The sequence below is a fragment of the Ictidomys tridecemlineatus genome, chromosome 2 (genome assembly GCF_052094955.1).
Source record: "Ictidomys tridecemlineatus isolate mIctTri1 chromosome 2, mIctTri1.hap1, whole genome shotgun sequence".
Classification (NCBI taxonomy): Eukaryota; Metazoa; Chordata; class Mammalia; order Rodentia; family Sciuridae; genus Ictidomys; species Ictidomys tridecemlineatus.
In genome coordinates this window covers 225,512,910-225,533,139 of record NC_135478.1, presented here as the reverse complement: position 1 = coordinate 225,533,139, position 20,230 = coordinate 225,512,910, and the positions used below count along the sequence as shown (strand labels likewise).

The window sequence follows — 20,230 nt, the reverse complement described above, 5'->3', positions numbered from 1 at the left end:
TAAAGCCCACAGTCGTAGTAGGGCCAGAGGCAGGAGTTTAGCCCAATCTAAATGAGTCTCTAAAGATAGTTTCGTTATGATGTCTTTCACTGTGCGGTTGGCTCGCTCAACCTTACCTGAGGCTTGGGGGCGATAGGGACAATGAAAGTGCCATGGGGTGGACAATGTCTTTGCCACATTCTGGGTTACTTGAGAGACAAACTCAGGCCCGTTGTCAGATTGGATTGAAGCGGACATCCCAAACGGAGGGATGACTTCCGTTAGGAGGACGTTAGCAACTGTGGTAGCCCGCTTATTTGAAGTGGGGAAGGCCTGTCCCAACCCGAGAATGTGTCTATTAAAACTAGTATGTATTTGAAGATTTTTACTCTGGGCATTTGGTAAAGTCAATTTGCCAATCTGCCCTGGGAATATGGCCCCTAGCCTGATGAGAAGGGAAGGTTCCGGGTTTTAAAGATGTATAGGAATTCACTCTTTTGCATATCTGGCATGAGGCTGTGATTTGCTATGTCACTTCTTTATCCTGGGGAGTCAGAGTAAAGAAAGAGTGGAGAAAGGCTTTGAGAGTCTGTGGACTGGGTGGAAAATGGAGTGGAGGTAAGTAAAGAGGGCAGGTTTGTTGGGTCTCTGTTATTGGGTAATGATGGAGAGCACGTGGCAATGAGAGATCCAGTGGGTTCTGAAAGGGCGGCTGACCTGGCTGCCTGATCTGCTTTTGAATTCCCCTGTGTGACGGGGAGGAGTCATTCTGGTGTGATCTGCAATGGACAACTCCAAGGTTTTTAGGAAGCGGGGAGGGCGGCTTGTAGTAGCTGGGTGATGTGTTGGACTTGGTTGTAGAGGTGCCCTTTGAGTTCATGAACATAGAGAGTAAAAGGCCTATATCATCTGGCAGGTGTAGAGCCGGTGCTTGTAAGAGGGCCTTCTGGAAGGTTCTGCAATGTGGTGCAGCTGAAAGTAACAAGGGCTCATGCTTGTTCCCCTTTGCTAGATCCTATAATGGTCTGGCAAGTAATGAGTCATTTGGTACCCATGCCCTAACATAGCCTGCCAGACCCAGGAACGAAGGAATCTCCTCCTTAGTTTTTGGTACTGGAAGGCTTTCAATAAGGCCTTTTCTATTGGTTGTGATAGCTTCCTTTCCTGGGGAAATGTGGAACCCTAAGTAAACAACTTCAGAGAGAGAGAGAGAGCTGCACCTTTTGCGGAGAAACCCTATATCCTCGGTGAGCAGGAAAATTCAGAAGGGTGGCTGTGTCAGTCTTTGAGGTTTCTAATGAGGGACTACAGAGGAGGAGGTCATCAACCTATTGTAGGAGGGTTGAGGTGGGGCATAGAGGGAAAAAATCCTCAAGATCTCCATGGAGGACTTGTCCAAAAATATATGGGCTATCTCAAAACCCCTGGGGCAGGACAGTCCAGGTTAACTGTCGGGAATGTCTAGTTTCTGGATCCGTCCAGGTGAAGGCAAACATGTCTTCCTTGCGAGGTAGGACCCCTTGGTGTCCAGTGGAGATCTCCACGTTTCCTGAGACCTCTCACTTGGGGAACTGGAACTTCAAATTCCCGTTGCCGGGGGCCGCTGCTGAGGCCTGGGATCAGCTCTTTCTCTCTCCACCTGGTTTTCCTCTGGATCCTCTGAGGTTGCCCTGGGCTTGTCCGGGGCCAGCCAAGGATTTGAATCTACTTCAAATACAGAATCTTCAGTCACCTTTCCCCATCTCCACCTCTGGACATTTTGGGGAAGGGGGCTTCTGCACCATTTCCTGCCTCCTCTGGTCACCCCCAAACTCCATCTTCTTGCTCTCCAGGGCCCTGAACTTTGGCCTGAGTGCTGCCTGTGCTCAGCAGGACTGGGCAGTGCCCTCAGGAAAAGCTGCCTCAGTGCTGACCTGTGTGGTCTCCTCACCTGAGGTGCCCAGTCCCCAAGTGTGTCTGCATGCCTTGGGTCACTCCCCAGAGACTCCAGAGTTATTTTTTGAGTGGTTCTTTTGCGTTTTCTATATAGTTTACAGACATTATCACAGGAGGCCTGGAGACTTCCCTTGAGGCTGAGCTGACTCGACCGCAAGCACAATCCCTGCTTTTCCTCTTTCACTCCCCTTAGAGAAATAACATCTCTTAAAGGTTGCTATGACCACACCCTTGGCCTAGTCAACCCTTTCTCATCCACCTCCCCTTTCTTCTGAGACACACTGTGGATTTTCTAGAACATACATAGACCTTCCCCAGGCTTCTTTGAGGCCGAAGAAGTGATAGCAATGAGTAACATTTATCTTTCTTTCTGAAATGTGGGCAGTGTCTTCCTTACTATTTAGTAAACAAAGAGAAAAATATATATATTTGAGGTAATTAAAAAATTTTTAATGAATGTCATATTTTGAGTGACTTGCCATTTAGTTACCGTGTGAGGCAGCTTCTGTTACTATAACAAAATAACTAGGAATCCACTTTTAAAGGGGGACAGCTCCCAGGTTTGGAGTTTTCAGTTCATCATCTAAATTAAAGGAATGCACCTCCTATCCTAATGCAAATGCACATGGTGTTGGCTTTCACTGTGAAGCTGCCATGGGTGGAGAGCCCGTTGACTCGGAAACAAGATGGCTTTGAGTCCCTTGTTTTTTTGAGAAATCCCCCCAAAAAATATGTCAATAAAAATGCTTCCAGAGCTCATTTTAAATGGAGTTGGGAGGCCATTAAGGGATTGGGCTCTGCACACATGACAAGGGCTTCCCGGGAAAGGGAACTCTACCTGGGCACGAGACAGTGCCATGGGCATGCTGAGCTCTGAACCGGGCCAAAGGCTGCGAAGCCGGGAACCTCTTTGGCTGGAGGTTCAGCTGAGTGCCTGTCACAAGGAGAAACAGCCTTTCCCCCAGACGCAGCCCTAACAGTCGACCCCATGGGGTCCCGTGAGGCACCCTAGGGTCAGGACCACTTCTCCGCACCGGTTACCGTGAGGCACTAAGCAACTCAGTGAGACCCTGTCTCTAAATAAAATACAAAAACAGGGCTGGGATGTGCCCCTGAGATCAATCCCTGGTAGCCTGGTAACCCTAACCCCCCCACACAAAAAAACAACAATGTAGTCTGAGGAGGAAATTGGCTCACCATCATAAATCAAGGCTACTTTCATCAAATCGATATTTTATTCAAAAAGGAAAAGTAGAAGATGTGGACAGAAATAAAAACTTTGACAGAAGTCTTAGGAACTGTGAGAACTGAATCGGTGATAAGTGCTGCACAGTAGGTCCACCAGGAAGTGGAAGGCCGAGTCAACAAATGCTCTGGCACAAAGACTCTCTCAACCGTCCACCAAAATGACTCTGCTCTGCTCTGAAAGAGCCAAGGACACATTTACACTTTCTTGGAGGCTGCCCCTCTGGGAGAGCCTGGGGAGGCAGGCCTGAGTGGTAGGTGCAGGTCCTGGGGTCTGTGAGGACCTCCACCAGCAGAGGAGCCACCAGGCAGATGAGGCTGTGTCTGTGACCTCCCACGGTCCTCAGCAGGGTCACCAGCACCTCCACTTCCCGCCCTTCCAGAGGAAGGCACCAGAGCCCTCTGCCCCGTGGCTCCAAGAATGGAGAAGGGGACTGTGTTGGGAGATCTTTTCCCTGTGGCTTCCCTTCAGTTGGTGAAAACCCCCAGGAATACCTTGAGCCTCAAAGAATTCGAGGTGCCTCTGAGACAGCTCTGCTTGCTTAGGTGGTTGAACGGCTTCCTATCAGAAGCCAGAGGCAGGCTAACATCCCCCTCCCTCCTCAGCATGCCTGCTGTCACTCCTGACAGCCTGTGTGCAGGACAGCCTCGAGGGGGCTCACCCAGGAAGACACCCGTGCATTGGGAGTTCTCCTATAACCAGACGGTGCTCCCAAGATGTCTAGGGCACCCATCACCTTCCTTTGCAGGTTCCCTTTCTCCCCTGCCTCCCTCCAGTCAACCCACCACAGACACCTTGCTGGGGAGCCCCTTCACCTGCAGACCCTCCCCACTGTCAAGGGAGAAGCTGGGCACAGGGCTGAAAACTGCCTTCAGCCTCCAGTGCACAGGGCAGAGCTAACGAAGGGCATGGGACCCGAGGGAAGAGGGAAGAAACCTGTAACCCCCAGTCTAAGCCCACCTTGGGGGAGTCGGGCTGCCTGCCCACTCTGCCCACCTGGCCCCTCGAGGGCCACCACACCCTGCAGCCAGGGCTAGGGCCCACACACTTGCCCAAGGCCAGCTTCTCAATACTCTGACCCTGACTTCACTTGTTAGAGCCCAAGAGAAACTTTCTCCCTCTCTGCTCCTGCTCACTCTCCTCCCTGGACCCAGGCCCATCCCTCCCCATGTGTCAGAGCCACTGTCCCTTCCTCCCTCCACACAGCAGGTGACTTAACAGCCATTCTACCCACCCCTGCTGGACACCAGAGCAAACCCAGGAGATGGAAGTCACCAGGCCAACAGCTACACTGGGTGGTGGCCATGCTAACCGACTCCAATGGCCAGGAAGCCTGCGAAGGCAAAGAGCAACAAGCCTGCCCTCAAGATGCTTTGGCTGTATTAGGGTGCAGACAAGGGGCCCCAGGAAACGCTAATGGGATGGAAGGTTCCCTATGAGGACAGTGGGCTTTGGGATGGAGAGGAGGGAAGGCTCTGAGCAGCTCCCCTGGAACAAGGCTCCACCACCTAGAACCACCAGATGCTGTGACCTGGACCAGGCGGTGCTCCATGAATAGAGCAAGTAGCCCTGCTGGACACAGGGGCACGGAGGGCTGAGCAAATCTCCTGCTCCCGTCCAGCAGGGCAGAATGGGCCTGCCCTCAGGAGGCACCTGTCAGTCTTCTCAGTGTTTTCTGCACTTGGGAAGCACTTCCAGCCGGGACCCCTCGCTGATCGCCTCCTGAGAACCCTGCTCTGGGGTCATTAGTCCTTCTGTGCCTCTCTGAGCAGCGCTCTGCTGGTGGTATTGGGAAGCCTGTTGCTGTAAGGACAGCCGTCGTTCTCCCACTGGATGCCTTCCACTTGCTGCATGAGCTCCTGCAGCTGGGCCTCCTGCTCCGGGCCCTCTGCCCTGTTGTTGAAGCCGCAGTGGCGCTGCTCACACAGCACACCCAGCGAGGCCAGGCTTCGGTTGTCGGTCTCTCGCACATATTCCTTCAAGGAGCCCCCCGCCAGGTCTTCCTTCCGGGTGAACACCAGGACGGTGTAAGCCAGGACCCCCCCTCCGAAGACCTCCTGGAGGCGCCTGACGACCTGCTGATCCTCCCTGGTGAACCGGCCCAGCTGTGTCACGAGGAGCACCGCGTGAGGCCTCAGGGAGGAGAAGGTGCAGGCCTGACAGACCTCTGCAGCCTCCGCTCCTGGCTGGACCCCAGGAGACAAAATGTCGGGGGTGTCGATCACCTCCAGTTCCATCCCTGCCCACTCTCGGCAGCCTCTCTGGAAGGTTGTGGTCACTGGTCTGCTGCTGAGTTTAGACTCAAATTCTTTCCTGCCAAGGATGCTGTTTCCTGTCGCACTCTTCCCACTTCCCGATTTCCCCACCAGGATGAGCCCCAGTTTCCTTGGAGTAGGCTCTGTATCCCTCAGACCTAGAAGCATTAAACAAATTCATAAAAACACAGGAAACAGGGTTAGGGCCCATCCTCTCCACTTATCATGAGCCACGCCCGTAGGTGCACTCCATCCCACAGGGCAGGAGGTCCCAGGTTGGGGTGGGAGAGACACAGGCTGAGATCTCTCTCTGCGACCTGTCCTGGACTCTCATGCTTAACCCGTGTCCTTGAAGGTGGGGCTGAACATTCTCCTCCAGTAGAATGTCAGGTCCATCGGTCAAGAGGGGAGACTTGGAGATGTGCACCTAACCCTGGGAATTTGGACCTAGATGTTTAGTACCACTGGGGCTGGAGCCAGGTGGGAAATCTCCTCTCCTGACTGCAAGGCACCAAGGCCAAATGCACATAAAGAAGTGGCGAATATTAGTTAGTTTCCAAGTCTGGTCCCCATGAAAGGCATTGATGGATTCAGATCACAGAGCTATGTGATAGACTTTTTCTTGATGGCCCAGGCTCTTCAAGTTCATAAAGTAAAAAAATCATCTTGGTACAGCACATTAAAACACCATGAGGGATCTCCTCTGGAGTGTTCAGCATTCCTAAGTTCCGCCCTCCCAGGTGACATGACAAGCTGAGCTTGGAGAGGGTTGAACCCTGTTATGGGCAGCAGCCAGGGAGTCCATTCTGCTTGTTCATAGGGTACTGTCACCTGATGGCCCTGGCAGCAGTCACTCACAGCAGATAAGCACTGACATGAGGACCGAGGGCTTGCTGGCCTTAGCCAAGGTCAGGGAGGTGAGCATGTCCCACCTGCACACCACACGCCCCCCTCTGCTGGGAAAGGGGCTTTACCTCCTGACAGCTCTGCTGTAGGTTCCTGGCACAGCTCTTTTGGAGAAATCTCTCTGGTAATCTGGACATAGTCTTCCTCCACCTAGAGAAAGCAATGATCCATTGGACTGATTTTTCAATTGCATTTCAAGGGACCCTGCCTTTTGCCTTCCTTTGCCAGACAGAAGATGTCTGCGTTGGTTTAGGGTGGGGGAGGACTGCATGAGAAGAGGCCTAGCCCCTGCCCTGCCCGACTCATGGTGGTCTCCATCATGAGTTGAAGAGATTTCCCAGAGAAAAGGGCTGCTGGCCTGGAGCCTGAAAGGGTGGGTGGACAGGGTCCAGGAGCCTTTGTGCAGGGAGAGAGGAGGGGGGAAGAGACACAGAGGCAGGCGTGACCCTAACCCTGTGTGTCCTGGAGTGGCAGGTAGGTTCCCATGGCTCAGTGGCCTGCAGGGCTTGGGCAGGAAGCTGTGGGGAGGGGCTGACTCTTGGGGACAGACAGAGCCATCTGGGCATGATCTTTGGAGAAGGCGCAACAGTGAAGGTTGGGAGGGCTGAGAGCTGGCCCAGAAGACAGCTATGGGACCTTCACAATGCCCTGCTGTGAGCCAGACACCTCAGTGTCAGTGATGTGGCCATCAGTTCACAGCCTGTGCCTCAAGGTCCCTTCACGGTGAAGGTTGGGCCTGACATGGAAGATACCATGAAGGCCCCTCCCCACATGGTCCCAACATATTTATAACCTTTTAACTCCTAGACCTCTTTGAAAATGAGAGTCACATTATGTCAACCAGGACTTCCATCAGCCACACGGGGAGGCGCTGTGCACTTCTGCAGGGCTGAATGGGGTCCTGTGTGACAAGAGCCCAGGTGCTGTGTCTGGGTCATTTTCTCTGGATTGAGGAGATTACAAGGCTCATGACTGCTTTTCCAGAACATGGGAGCATCGGCACAGCCCCGTTAATCTAGGGGAACCGTGGAAGCCCAGATACAGAGACCTTGACCGACACAGCTTTGTATCCACACAGCACTGTGGGCTGTCTCTCCTGCTCTGTTCACCTGGCAGATTACTTAGTCCTCAGGCAAATCCCAAGGCCTGGCCAGGGGAGGACCACTGTGGACAGGGCTTTGTAGCAGTGACTTCATTTAGTGAAGGCCAGCTCTCACAGGCTAGGCTGGGATGGAGGTGGCCCAGGAAGATTTGGTGACTTCAAGGAGAGAGGAAGCTGGACAGGTGGACAGCCACACTCGGTCATGGCCAGCCCCACGGTGGCAAGAACAGAGTCCTCCACCAGTCAGCGGGCCCCAGGGGACAAGCAGGCCACTGCATCCTCCCCCTGAGAACGTGGCCGGCTAACTGTAGACCTCCCAGGCGCTTTGTCCCCAGCTTCCCTACGTCCAGTGGAAACTGAAGCAGCTCTGTGCCAATGCAACCTCATTCCACTTTAAGGACACAGGCAGCTTAGCAGCGGCCTGTGGCCAGCAGGACAGAGCGGAGGGGGTGAGGAGCACCTGAGGCACTGCGAGCGGGACTTGTGTTTGCACCGTGTCCAGCACAGCCCGAGGACGGGTACTCACCCTCTGAACCAGGCAGCCTCCCAGGGCCCCGCTCTGAGCAGCACCCACCCTGCTGGTCCCACTGTGTTTATTGTCTCCAGAAGATGGAGCAGATGTCACCAGCTTGTTGTGCTGCTCAGGAAGAAAGAGAAACTCACAGAAGCAGCTTGACACACACTAAGCAGGGAGCCGGTCACAGGGCACACAGTGCTCCTAACTTCTGAGTCACAGTTCTTCCTATAATACCTCAAACACACATGGAACACACACAGAAACACAAAGGCACACACAACACACGAACCACTCCCACACACCTGCACACATACACACAGAGAAGGGTACACACAACCACAAACACACAAAGATTCCTAACACACATACACAAACAGCTCTCACACACAACATACACAAATACGGAAATGGATACACACACCCGCCCATAACACACACATACACACAAACAAAATGCAGGCATACACAAGAATGTACACACAAGCAGACTCACCGCCAGGCTGGCCAACAGACAAGAGGAATGGCCTCCTTTCTGGTCTTCTGTGGCCACACAGCCCTGTGCACTCCTCTCTATCTCTTCTGCTGGGGTCCACACGTGGCCATCTCCTTGGGAGAGTAAATCAAGGAAGCGGGAAAGTGCAAAGATGAGGGAATTCATGGAGAACTCTGCTGTTCACTTTTCAGCACAATGCTAGCCAACTCCCGCACACCCTGAAAGGGCTGCATCAGCTGTGAGGCCCAGAGCAGGAAGTGGGCAGGAGGCCACGGCAGGAAACCAGGCGCTTGTACTTGAAACCTCGGAAATGGAACAAACCAGAATTCCCCTGCTGGAGCCATTGAACCCTGACCTGGGATAAGGAGCCCAGAGGCTGGAGGAGCAGTGGGTCGCTCAGAAAAGTCTGTGCCAGAGACACAATGACTGGCCTGTCCTTCTGGAGGCTTGTCCACGTCCAGGGCTCCTGCTTCAGGCCTGGGCAGATGTTCCCTGTTTCTGTTCTTTCCCGGGTCGCTTCTTCCCTAGAGACCTTCTTGCAGGAAAGACCCGCTTCTCATTCCTTCTAAGGCTTAAGTGTCTGGGAAGAATCTTTATGTTGCTCTGACAAGAGGAAAACTGCAGTAGGCTTGTGGAGAACAATGTTATGAGGAAGGACAGTGCTTTAGAGACAAACTAAGGAAGAAAAAACCTAGGAACTTCAAAGATATGTTTTTGTATGATTTTTTCATTTATTTTTTATTCGTTTTAATCAGTTATACATGACAGTAGAAAGCTCTTTGATTCATTGTAAAGATGGAGCAGACTTTTTCACTTCTCTGGTTGTTCAGGAAGTAGAGTCACACCATTTGTGCAATCATACAGGTACCTAGGGCAATGTTGTCCATCTCATTCCACCGTCTTTCCTACCCCCCTCCCCTTGCCCCATCCAAAGTTTCTCCACTCATTCCATGCCCCCCCCATTATGGATTAGAGAAAACATTCGGTCCTTGCTTTTTGGATTGGCTTATTTCACTTAGCATGATATTTTCCAATTCCATCAATTCTCCTGAAAATACCATAATTCTACTCTCTTTTAATGCTGAGCAATATTCCATTGTGTATAGATACACCACAGTTTCTTTATCCATTCAGCTATTGAAGGGCTGGTTCATCTATCTAGGTTAGTTCCACAGTTTAGCTATTGTGAATTGTGCTGCTATAAACATTGATGTGGCTGTGTCCCTGCAGTATGCCATGTTTAAGTCCTTTGGGAATAAACCTAGGAGTGGGATAGCTGGGTCCAATGGTGGTCCCATTCGCAGTTTCCCAAGGATTCTCCATGTTGCTTTCCAGATTGGTCGCACCCATTTGCACTCCCACCAGCAATGTATAAGTGCACCTTTCCTCCCACATCCTCGCCAACACTTACTGTTGTTTGTATCCTTATTGTTGTTTGCCATTCTGACTGGATTGAGATGAAATCTTAGAGTACTTTTGATTTGTTTAACACAAATCAATTAAACTTCTCTAATTTACTAGAGAAGTTGATCATTTTTTCATATATTTATTGATTGATTGTATATCTTCTTCTGAGAAGTATCTGTTCAGCTTCTTAACCCATTTGTTGACTGGGTTGTTTGTGGGGTTTTTTGGTGTTATTTTTTTGAGTTCTTTATATATCCTGGAGATTAGTTCTCTATTTGATGTGCATTTGGCAAAAATGTGCTCCCAAAATGTAGGCTTTCTTCTCCTCAATCATTGCTTCTTTTGCTGAGAAGAATTAGTATTGTAAAAAATGGCCATACTACCCAAAGTGTTATACAGATCCAATGAGATTCCAATTTCATTCCTTATACAAATAGAAAAATCAGTCCAAAAATTCATTTGAAAAAATAAGAGACCTAGAATAGCCAAAGGAATCCTTAGCAAGAAGAGTGAAGCAGGAGGCATCACAGTACCAGACCTTAAACTATACTACAGAGAAACAGTAACAAAAACAGCATGGTATCAGCACCAAAATAGGCATGTAGACCAATGGTACAGAATAGAGGACACAGAGACAAATATAGTTAACAAATAGTTATCTCATACTAGACAAAGGCGCCAAAGCCCTACATTGGAGAAAAGCTAGCCTCTTCAACAAATGTTGCCGGGGAAACTGGAACTCAAAGTGGCTCAAGGACCTAGGAATTAGACCAGAGACCCTATGCCCAATTGAAGAACAAGTAGGCCCAAATCTTCATCATGTTGGATTAGGCTCTGACTTCCTTAACAAGATTCCTAACCACAGGAAATAAAATCAAAAATCAATAAATGGGAGGGATTCAAACTAAAAAGTTTCTTCTCAGCAAAAGAAATAATCAAAAATATGTTTTCTAAGACATTCCCCACAGATGTGACCACAGTGATTAACAGGAGGCCATTGCAGGACGGACCTGAGACCCTCTGACCATAGGTAGTGATACAGCTACCATGTAATTTAGGTTGTGAAGATTCTCTCCAAAATGTTAGTCTAAGACGGTGGTTCTAATTTTCTTGTCCTCTTCTGATTGAACAAAGTGTTTGCCACAATCATTACACAGTATATAAATCTTCTAATCATCTAATTTAAATTATTCTGCAAATGCCTTCACTTGGTCAATTCTTAAAGGTATTATGTAGCTATTTACCATGTCTTCCATTGCCTAAGTAATGAAAATGTTGTTGCTTAGCCCATAATTGAAACAGTCATCTAATTTTAATTCCAATATTTGGCATTTTCTGCAAGCTGAACTTGGAGTTACCCAGACCTGCAGCAGAGCAGTGCAAAGATCAGGCTAGCATTCAGACACTGAGATTTTGGAAGTATTTATTACTGCAGCATAATTGGACCTAACCTGACTGATGCAGAATGTAAACCTAATGTTGAATGTTTTTCCAGCTTGTCACTTATTTTTCTTTCTTCTCTTTGGCACCGGGGATTGAACCCAGGGGCACTCAACCACTAAGGCACATACCCAGCTGTTGTTTGGGGTATTTTATTTAAATACAGGGTCTCACTGAGTTGTTTAGGGCCTTTCTAAGTTGCTGAGGCTGGCTTTGAACTCACGATCCTCCTGCCTCAACCTCCCAGATACAGGAGTGAACCACCAGGCCCAGCTCAGACTCTCACTTTTGGTGATTTTTTTTCTGGAAGATCTTATTGTAAGTTCAATATGGAAATTCCAGGGACTGAAATCAAATGACTTTACTCCGGGGAGGGTTTGCATAAGTAAGAGGCAGGTGCTGGTGCTATTGTAGCGAGGCCACATTAGCCCCATCCTGGGATCTCTGGCTCCATCTGCAACTTAGGTCCCAGAGGGCACGGCAGACATTTGATTTGCAACTAGCCTTCACTTCAAGTTTATGGCTCACAGGTCCCATTTCACTTTACGTTCTGTTGTGTTATTGATTTCTTTTTGTATTTGGCCCTCATTTCCTGCCATCCAAGTCATGTTGTTTTGTTGAGGAAGCACCCCTGTGTGCTAAGCTCTTAAACAGAACACATCTACACAGAACCTGAGCTGTGGCCTTTCTCATTGCTGCTTCTTAAACCACATCTCTTGACCACAACCCGGATACCTGGCCCAACTGACTGCAAGAGCAGTGAGGACTGGAGGAACACATGGTTTTAGGTCAACACCCACAGCTTTGGATTCACCATCCAACCTTGGATTTTTGCAAGAAAAGGTCAGTCCCAGTTACAGAGAAATAGCTACAGAAAAACAAAAATGTGGTTTACAGAAAGAATGATGATCAATAATGACTAATATGCAAAGAGCACTTTCTGTGTACCAGGCACTGCTTTAAGAACTTTACATAAGTTAACTCACTTAAACCACGTAGGCGTCCTGGGAGGGGAGCACACCCTATCCTTGGTTTTTGAAGTGGAGGACTGGAGGCAGTGGACGGTCACACTTCTTAGCCAAGGCAGAACTGCAGGCCGTCCTCCTGGGATTTGAACCCACAGCCCAAATCTGAACAGTCTGAAGTGCTGAACACAGTGCACGGGTCCCACCAGGAGCACCCTGTGGTTCAGAAAGAATGACCCCAAGTTCACAGCACCCGATGTCACAGCAGAGTCCTCCCCGCCCTCACCTACTCTGTCCAAAGCAATAGTAAGAGCTGAGCAGCAGCAAGGTGCAGTCTTTAATTTGCGATGCTGCAAAAGTCCTTCACCCAGACATTTCCTACAGGCCCTTGCTTACTGGACAAGATTCTCTGTTCTTTTTTCACATGCGTGTTACTTCTGTGGGAGTGGGAACAGTCTGTCATTTGTCAGGAAGAGGACAAATGACACAGAGCAGAGGGACCCCAGACAGCCCACATGTGATGTGATGGTCGGCTTAGTGTGCCAACTTGCCTAGGCTGCTGCACTCAGGTATTGGGTCAAATACTCCCCAGATGCTCCTATGAAGCTCTGTTAGCTGCAATCGACAAGAAGCCAGGAGGCTTTGGGCAAAGCACGTCACCCTCCATGATGTGGGTGGGCATCATCCAATCCGTTGAAAGTCTTAAGATCAGAGACTGAAGTTTCCCAAAGAACAAGGAATTCAGCCTCAAGACTGCAAAGTAAAAGCCTTGCCTGAGATTAAGACTGCTGGCTTGCCCTGTGGACTGTGGACTCAAGACCTTAACTCTGAGCAGGCTTTCCAGCCTGACACTTGACAGCTTGCCGGTTGGACTTTGTACTTGCCAGTCCCCACCATTGTGTGAGCTAATTCCTTTAAATAAGTGTCTCTCTTTCTCTCCCTTCTTTCTCTTCATCTTCCTGTCTCTCTCTCTCTTTCAATACAGATAAGAATAAAAATAAATAAACCAGAAAAAAAATTGTTCCTTGGTTTCTGCCGAAAATTTTCTGTAGGTGTTCAGACCTTTATATAAAATGGCATTGCATTTCAGTATAACCTGCACACATGATCCCTTCACTTTAAGAAATCTTTTCATTACTTATGATACCTAATACAATTGTAACTGTGTGTCCATTGTTGTTTTGTAGAGAATAAGCACAAGGAAAAGGCTCAGAGGCAACAATGTGTGCCTATTGCGTTTCTGATCTGCAATTAACTGAATCTGTTGCTGTGGAACCTGTGGACACAGAGGAAGGCTGTATGTATCTAAATGTAGACACAGATACAGAGAAAATATAGATGGATGCAATTGATTCTGTTTCTCTAACTCTGACTAATACCCAAGAGAGCCACAGAGAGGTCCAGAGCTGCTGAGCTGGGCCAGCTTCAGTCCACTGAAACCCAACCAAACACAAACATGCAAGTGACAGACAGGGGAGCCAGTCATTGATTTGGAAGCATTATTGTGGCTAAAGATAATAAATATACCACGAACCCCTATTTAATTATCTTGACATAAAACACTGTTTGAATTTTGCTTGATGTCTTTCATCAATGAAAGATAACCAAATGATTTTGTCCTTATCTTTATTAATACAATGAACTGTATAGGTTCCCCAATAGTTTAATCCATGTTTTCATTAAAAGAAACTTTATTGGTCCTGATATATCACTTTTTATTACATTGTTGAATTTCATTTCTGATATTTGTTCAATTTCCATTCATACTTAGAAGTGAAATCAGATGCATTTTCTTTTTCTTTCTTTCTTTCTTTTTTTTTTTTTTTTGGTACCAGGGATTGAATCCAGGGGTGCCATACCACTGAGTTATACCCCCAGTCCTTTTTATATTTTATTAAAGACAGGGTCTCAAGAGTTGCTTAGGGTCTTGCTAAGTTGCTGAGGCTGGTTTTGAACTTGTGATCCTCCTGCCTCAGCCTCTCAAGCTGCTGGGATTATAGATGTACACCACCCTACCAGCTGCATTTTCTTTTGTGTGTATGTGTGTGTGTAATAGTTATCTAGTTTATGTGTCAAAGTTATAACCTATACAGAAGACAGTGACCTGCATCTTAAAAATTAGAAGTAGCATACCCATATTTGGGGGACTATCTGTGCAGTTAACCACTGCTATAGTTTATTGGCCCCACACCAACTAGATTTAGAAATGTAATGAGGTTTACTCTCTCACCTGCCTCTTCTCCCTGTGGAGTCTCAGTAATATACTATCTTGAGGGATCACAGTGTCATGGACCCACTGCTGAGACATCCATCTACATTGTATCAGACTAAGGACTGTCAGGAACAGTGAAGGGTATGACTTATGCCACTTGTAAGCCAACAAGTTGGCCTGCTGACAGTTCCATGAATTCTGTTAGAAGACATCAGACTTCTGGATCAGACACAAAAAATAGTTCATTATTCATACAACAACAGTGGTCACATGTGCCAATGTGGGGTTTTACAGGCACAGACTCCCTCAGTAGCTTCTAAACTCATCAGAAAGCCTGAGTCATTCATGCCCATCAAACACACTCATGAAAGTTAATAAATATCCATGATGAAAATGGATTGTACTTAAATACTGTTATGATTTGGATCTGATATGGCCCCCAAAGGAGGTCACTTATACCATGTGGAGACCCATCCTCCTGACCTCAACTAATACTAACTGTCTCCCAAAAACCTTCCTCAGAACCTTCCAAACATTCTGTGAATTTAATATGACCCTGATACCAAAACCAGACAAAGACACATCAAGGAATGAAAACTTCAGACCAATATCCCTGATGAACATAGATGCAAAAATTCTTAATAAAATGCTGGCAAATCACATCCAAAAACATATTAAAAAGATAGTTCTCCATGACCAAGTGGGGCTCATCCCAGGGATGCAAAGTTGGTTCAACATATGGAAATAAATAAATATAATTCACCACTCAACAGACTTAAAATCAAGGATCACATGATTATCTCCACAGATGCAGGAAAAGCACTAGACAAAATACAGCATGCATTCATTTTGAAAACACTAGAAAAATTAGGGACAGTAGCAGTAAACCTCAACATTGTAAAAGCAATGTATGTTAAACTCAAGGCCAGCATCATTCTAAATGGAGAAAAATTGAAAGCATTCCCTCTAAAAATTAGAACAATTAGGGATGCCTTCTTTCACTAGTCCTACTAAATATAGTCCTTGAAACTCTATCCAGAGCATTAGGCAAAAGAAAGAAATTAAAAGGATACGAAAAGGAAAAGAAGAACTCAAGCTATACCTATTTGCCAATGCCATGACTCTATATTTAGAAGACCCAAAACACTCTACCAGAAAACTTGTAGAACTCATAAATGAATTCATCAAAGTAGCAGGATATAGAATTGACACACATAAATAATCATGTTCCTCTACACCAACAATGAATGAGCTGAAAGAGAAGTTAAGAAAGCTATCCCATTCACAACCACCTAAAAAAAAATATTGAGAATCAATCTAACAAGAGGTGAAGACCTCTACAATGAAAACTACAGAAGGCTACAGAGAGAAACTGAAGAAGACATTAGAATATTGGAACAGGGAATGGGGGGAAGGAAGGAGGGATGGGAATGGGAAAGGCAGTAGGATGAATCAGACATCACTTTCCTATGTTCCTATATGAATACACAACCAGTAACTCCATGCCATGTACAACCACAAGAATGGCAAGTTACACTCCGTGTCTGTATGATACTACGTCAAAATACAGGCTACTGCCATGTCTATCATTTTTCATGAAGGTGGGACTCTGAGAACATGGGTCAGCAGAGGCTAGGACAAACAAACAAATTTTTGAAGTGCTATTAACTAGCAAAGGTGGGTTCACTTATGAATATTTATAAAAATGATAAACAAATATCAAACAACAGTCATTTAAAAGACTAACCCTGAATTACTAAGTAAAATTGCAAAGATAGTTGGATATTAGGACATTTATAAATACAATTCATGGTGATAACATATCCAAAAGGAGCACAGCTTGAACATCTGCTTGGAACTGCCACGGCTTAGTTTAAATGTGTGCCCCAAGGTTCATGCAGTAGACATCACTTCCCTATATGGAAAATTGGTCCTCCCCATGATGATGTTAAGAGATGTGGGACAGGTAAGAGGTGGGGTCTAGTGGGGGATCCCTCAGCTAAGGGGGGACATGTCCTCAGAAGAGACTAAGGTGGGTCACCTGCAACCCTGAGATGGGTCTCCCAAATTGACTTGTTATAAGGAGTAGGACTGAATCCTCATGTAGTCTTATCTTGCCATCCAATCTCTCCCTCCCTGCACTCCCTTCACTGTGATGGCATCTGCTCTCAGGCCCTCTTTATTAAAACTCTGAGAGAAAGAAATGGAAGAAGACACAAGAAGATGAAAAGACCTCCTATGTTCACAGATGGGCAGAATTAATATTGTTACAGTGGCCATGCCACCAAACGCAATATACAGATTCAATGCAGTCCCCATCAAAATACCAATGACATTCTTCACAGAACTAGGGAAAACAGTCCTAAAATTCTTTTGAATACTAAAAGACCAATTGGGTTCAGTGGTGCATGCCTGAATCCCAGCAGCTAAGGAGGCTGAGGCGGGAGGATCATGAGTTCAAAGCCATGATCTGCAACTTAGCAAGGCCCTAACAACTCAGAAAGACCCTGTCTCTAAAATAAAATATAAAAAAGGGCTGGGACTATGGATCAGTGGTTAAGCACCCCTGGGTTCAATCCCTGGAATAATAATAATAAACGCAGAATAGCCAAAGCAATTCTAAGCCAAAAGAGCAATGCTGGAGGCATCCCAATACCTGATTTCAAATTATACCCCAGAGTTATTGTAACAAAAATTGCATGGTACTGGCATGAAAAGATACACAGACAAAAGGTATAGAACAGAAGACAGACAAACTCACACATCTACAGTCATCGATGCCAAAAACATACATTGGAGACAAATGGTGCTGGGACAACTTGTTATGCACATGTAGAAGAATGAGACTCGACCTTTATTGCTCATGCTACATAAAGATCAATTCAGAATGGTCCAAAGACCTCAGAATTAGACCAGAACCTATGCAACTTGCAGAAGAAAACAGAAGATCAACAATCCTTTATGTAGACACAGGCAACGTCACTCTCAATAGGACGCTAAAGCTCAGGAAGTAATGTCAGAAGTTAATAAATGAGTGACATAAAATCAAAAAGCTTCTGCACAACAAAGGAAAGAAGAATATAAAATGAGAACCTCCAGAATAGGAGAAGTAGCAATGAACCTAGCTACTCTCCTGACAGAGAATTAATATCTAGTATATATATAGAATTCAAAAAACTTAACACCTAAAAACCACATAACCTGATTAATAAGTGGGCAAATGAACTAAACAGATATTTCTCAAAAGAAGAAATATAAATGGCTGACAAATACATGAAAAAATGTTCAACATCATTAGCAATTAGGGAAATGCAAATCAAAACTACACTGAGATTTCATCTCACACCAGTGAGAATGGCAGTCATCAGAATACCAACAATAATAAATGCTGGAGAGGATGTGGAGGAAAAAGAACACTGTTACACTGTGGGCGGGATTGTAAGTTAGTACAACCACTACGAATCAGTACAGTCTCCCCAAAAGATTATGCTTATGACCCAGCTCTATCGCTCCTCGGTATTTGTCCCAAAGAATTAAAGTCATCTAACTACTGTGATACATGTATACTCATGTTTATAGCAGCATAATTTACAATAGCCAAACTATCAAACCAGCCCAAGTGTCTGTCAATGGATGAACAGAAAAAGAAAGTGTGCTATATGTACCTAATGGAATTGTATTCAGCCATAAAGAAGAATGAAATTATATCAATTGCAGGAAAATGAATGGAACTTGAGAACACTGTGTTAAGTGAAATAAGCCCAACTCAGAAAGTCAAGGGGCATGTGTTTTCCTCATATGTGGAAGCCAAAGTGGCAAAAAGAAAGTTAAGGAAAGGTGAGGATATCTCATGAAAATCAGTAGAGGAAAGACACCAGTGGGAGGGAGGGCGGGTTGGAGGGGAGAGACACAGGGGAATGATACTGGCTAAATTATATTGTTACATTGTGTGCATGCATTAATATGTGACCACAAATTCCATCATTATGTGCAACTGTATCTCCCCAACAAAAATTACAGAAAAAAAAATTCAAAGTAGTACACAATACCTAAAGGAAAACTCGATAGCATAAAAATGTCCATAAATTCTTCATAAGTGCATCTATGAATTTAATTCAGAGTCTGCACTTTCAAAGCCTCTGGAATGGTTTTAATCTGGAGAGGTTTAAATCCCCTGCCGGTGAAAGCAGCTCCTTATGAGGGAAATCATTGACCACACGACACAGCCACTGGAGAGCACCCCCAGGCTCTCTCCACCTCCTCAGCCCCAGAGATGCCCGCCTGAACCCCTCCTCCCCAGCTGACCCCACAGCTTCCCGCTAGCTCAGGGAGGACAATTAGGCACTTTCTGGGAGTCTCAGGCTGAGTGCAGCAGGGGGCAGATTCTGCAATGATATACAAGTATAAAATCACAAGGATCACAGAAGGAAGTGAAGGAAGCGGGGGGCACCAGGCTGTGATGATTCACAGGCCCCTGAACCAGCTCACTGAGACCCAGGAGCCAAGGTGGCCCTTGGAGAATCCCACACCAGGGCCAGGGCAGGCCTCTGTACCTCTGTACTGACCAGACATGGGATTTGAGCTGTCCTGAGCATCGGCATGACCTTGGATGAGGCGACCCTGTGCATCTGAAGGCAACCTTCAGGAGATGGCCAAGGGAGGGGACAGGGTCAGCTGAAAGCTGTTGGCCATCAGCACTACCGCCAGCCTAGGAACTTGGGCTTAGGTTCTGAAATGGATCTCGGGATTATTCATGTTGTATTCAGTTTATTCTGTTTGAATCAGGATGCAGCGAAACTCCAATAAGATGGTCCCACGTCATGAGAGGCTTTGAGTTGGTCAATTCCCCAGGAATCCTTGACTTCTTTTGTAGGGAAGCAGTGCTGATGACCACTCTGAGCACAGGAGCTAGTTAGGCAACTGGGTGTGGCTTGCTTTGCCCTCGGCCTTTTCAGTGTGTGTGTGTGTGTGTGTGTGTGTGTGTGTGTCCAACACAGACACCACATGATGCTTTGAGGATAGTGAGACCAATGTCATTGCCAACATTATGACAATGAAGAATTTAAAGGCATTTTTTAGTTCTTTTTCATCTCTGGGTATTGTGCTAGGGATGGTCAGTGAAATGAGTGTGTTACACATGGGTAACAGTTATGGCCACTTGTCTCTTTTTATTTTTTATTTTGGAGAATTAATTTCAATATAATTTTCCATGAAATCATATACAACATTTGTATTGTTCTAAATCTACAAAAGTCAGTTGGGAGAAGTTTGGCTTCTGTCCTTGTGATTGTCACCTCGTCCCCTTCCTCCAGACACAGTAAGAACTTTTCTTGTACCCCTTATTAGCTGGGTGGTGGCATCTGAGGCATGACTTTATTTGCCTCGCAGGCTTTGCTCCACAGTGTAACCTGGAGATGTTCCAGTCGTGTGCAGCATTGCTCCTGGTGAGCTGTGATCAGCTCGCACAACTCAGGAGCCTGTGATGAGCTTATTCTACCCATCCTTGAGGATGGTGATAGGATCCTCCTCTCCTTTGGCTTTTATAAATAATAGCCTTGGAAATAGACTTTTACACTCTATTTTTATATTTTTGTCAGTGTCTTTGGGCCCCCTCCCTTCCCAACATGCCCCTCTACCTTATCCAAAGTAAATCTATTCTTCCCTAGCACCCCCCACACCTTATTGAGAATTAGTAACTACATATTAGAGAAAACATGCAGCTTTTGGTTTGGGGGAACTGGCTGTTTCACTTACATGATATTCTCCAGCTCCA

At 46.5% G+C, this 20,230-nt stretch overlaps 1 protein-coding gene across 1 annotated transcript; it reads right to left on the bottom strand.

The window, feature by feature from the left end:
* Positions 1–3,130: 3,130 nt before the first annotated feature.
* Positions 3,131–8,673, bottom strand: Gimap6 (GTPase, IMAP family member 6). Its single transcript, XM_078040813.1, is given in 4 exon segments — positions 3,131–4,959; positions 4,962–5,573; positions 6,390–6,471; positions 8,434–8,673. Coding segments are annotated over 4 exon segments (993 nt in total). The 5' UTR covers positions 8,599–8,673; the 3' UTR covers positions 3,131–4,825.
* Between the last annotated feature and the right edge of the window lie 11,557 nt (positions 8,674–20,230).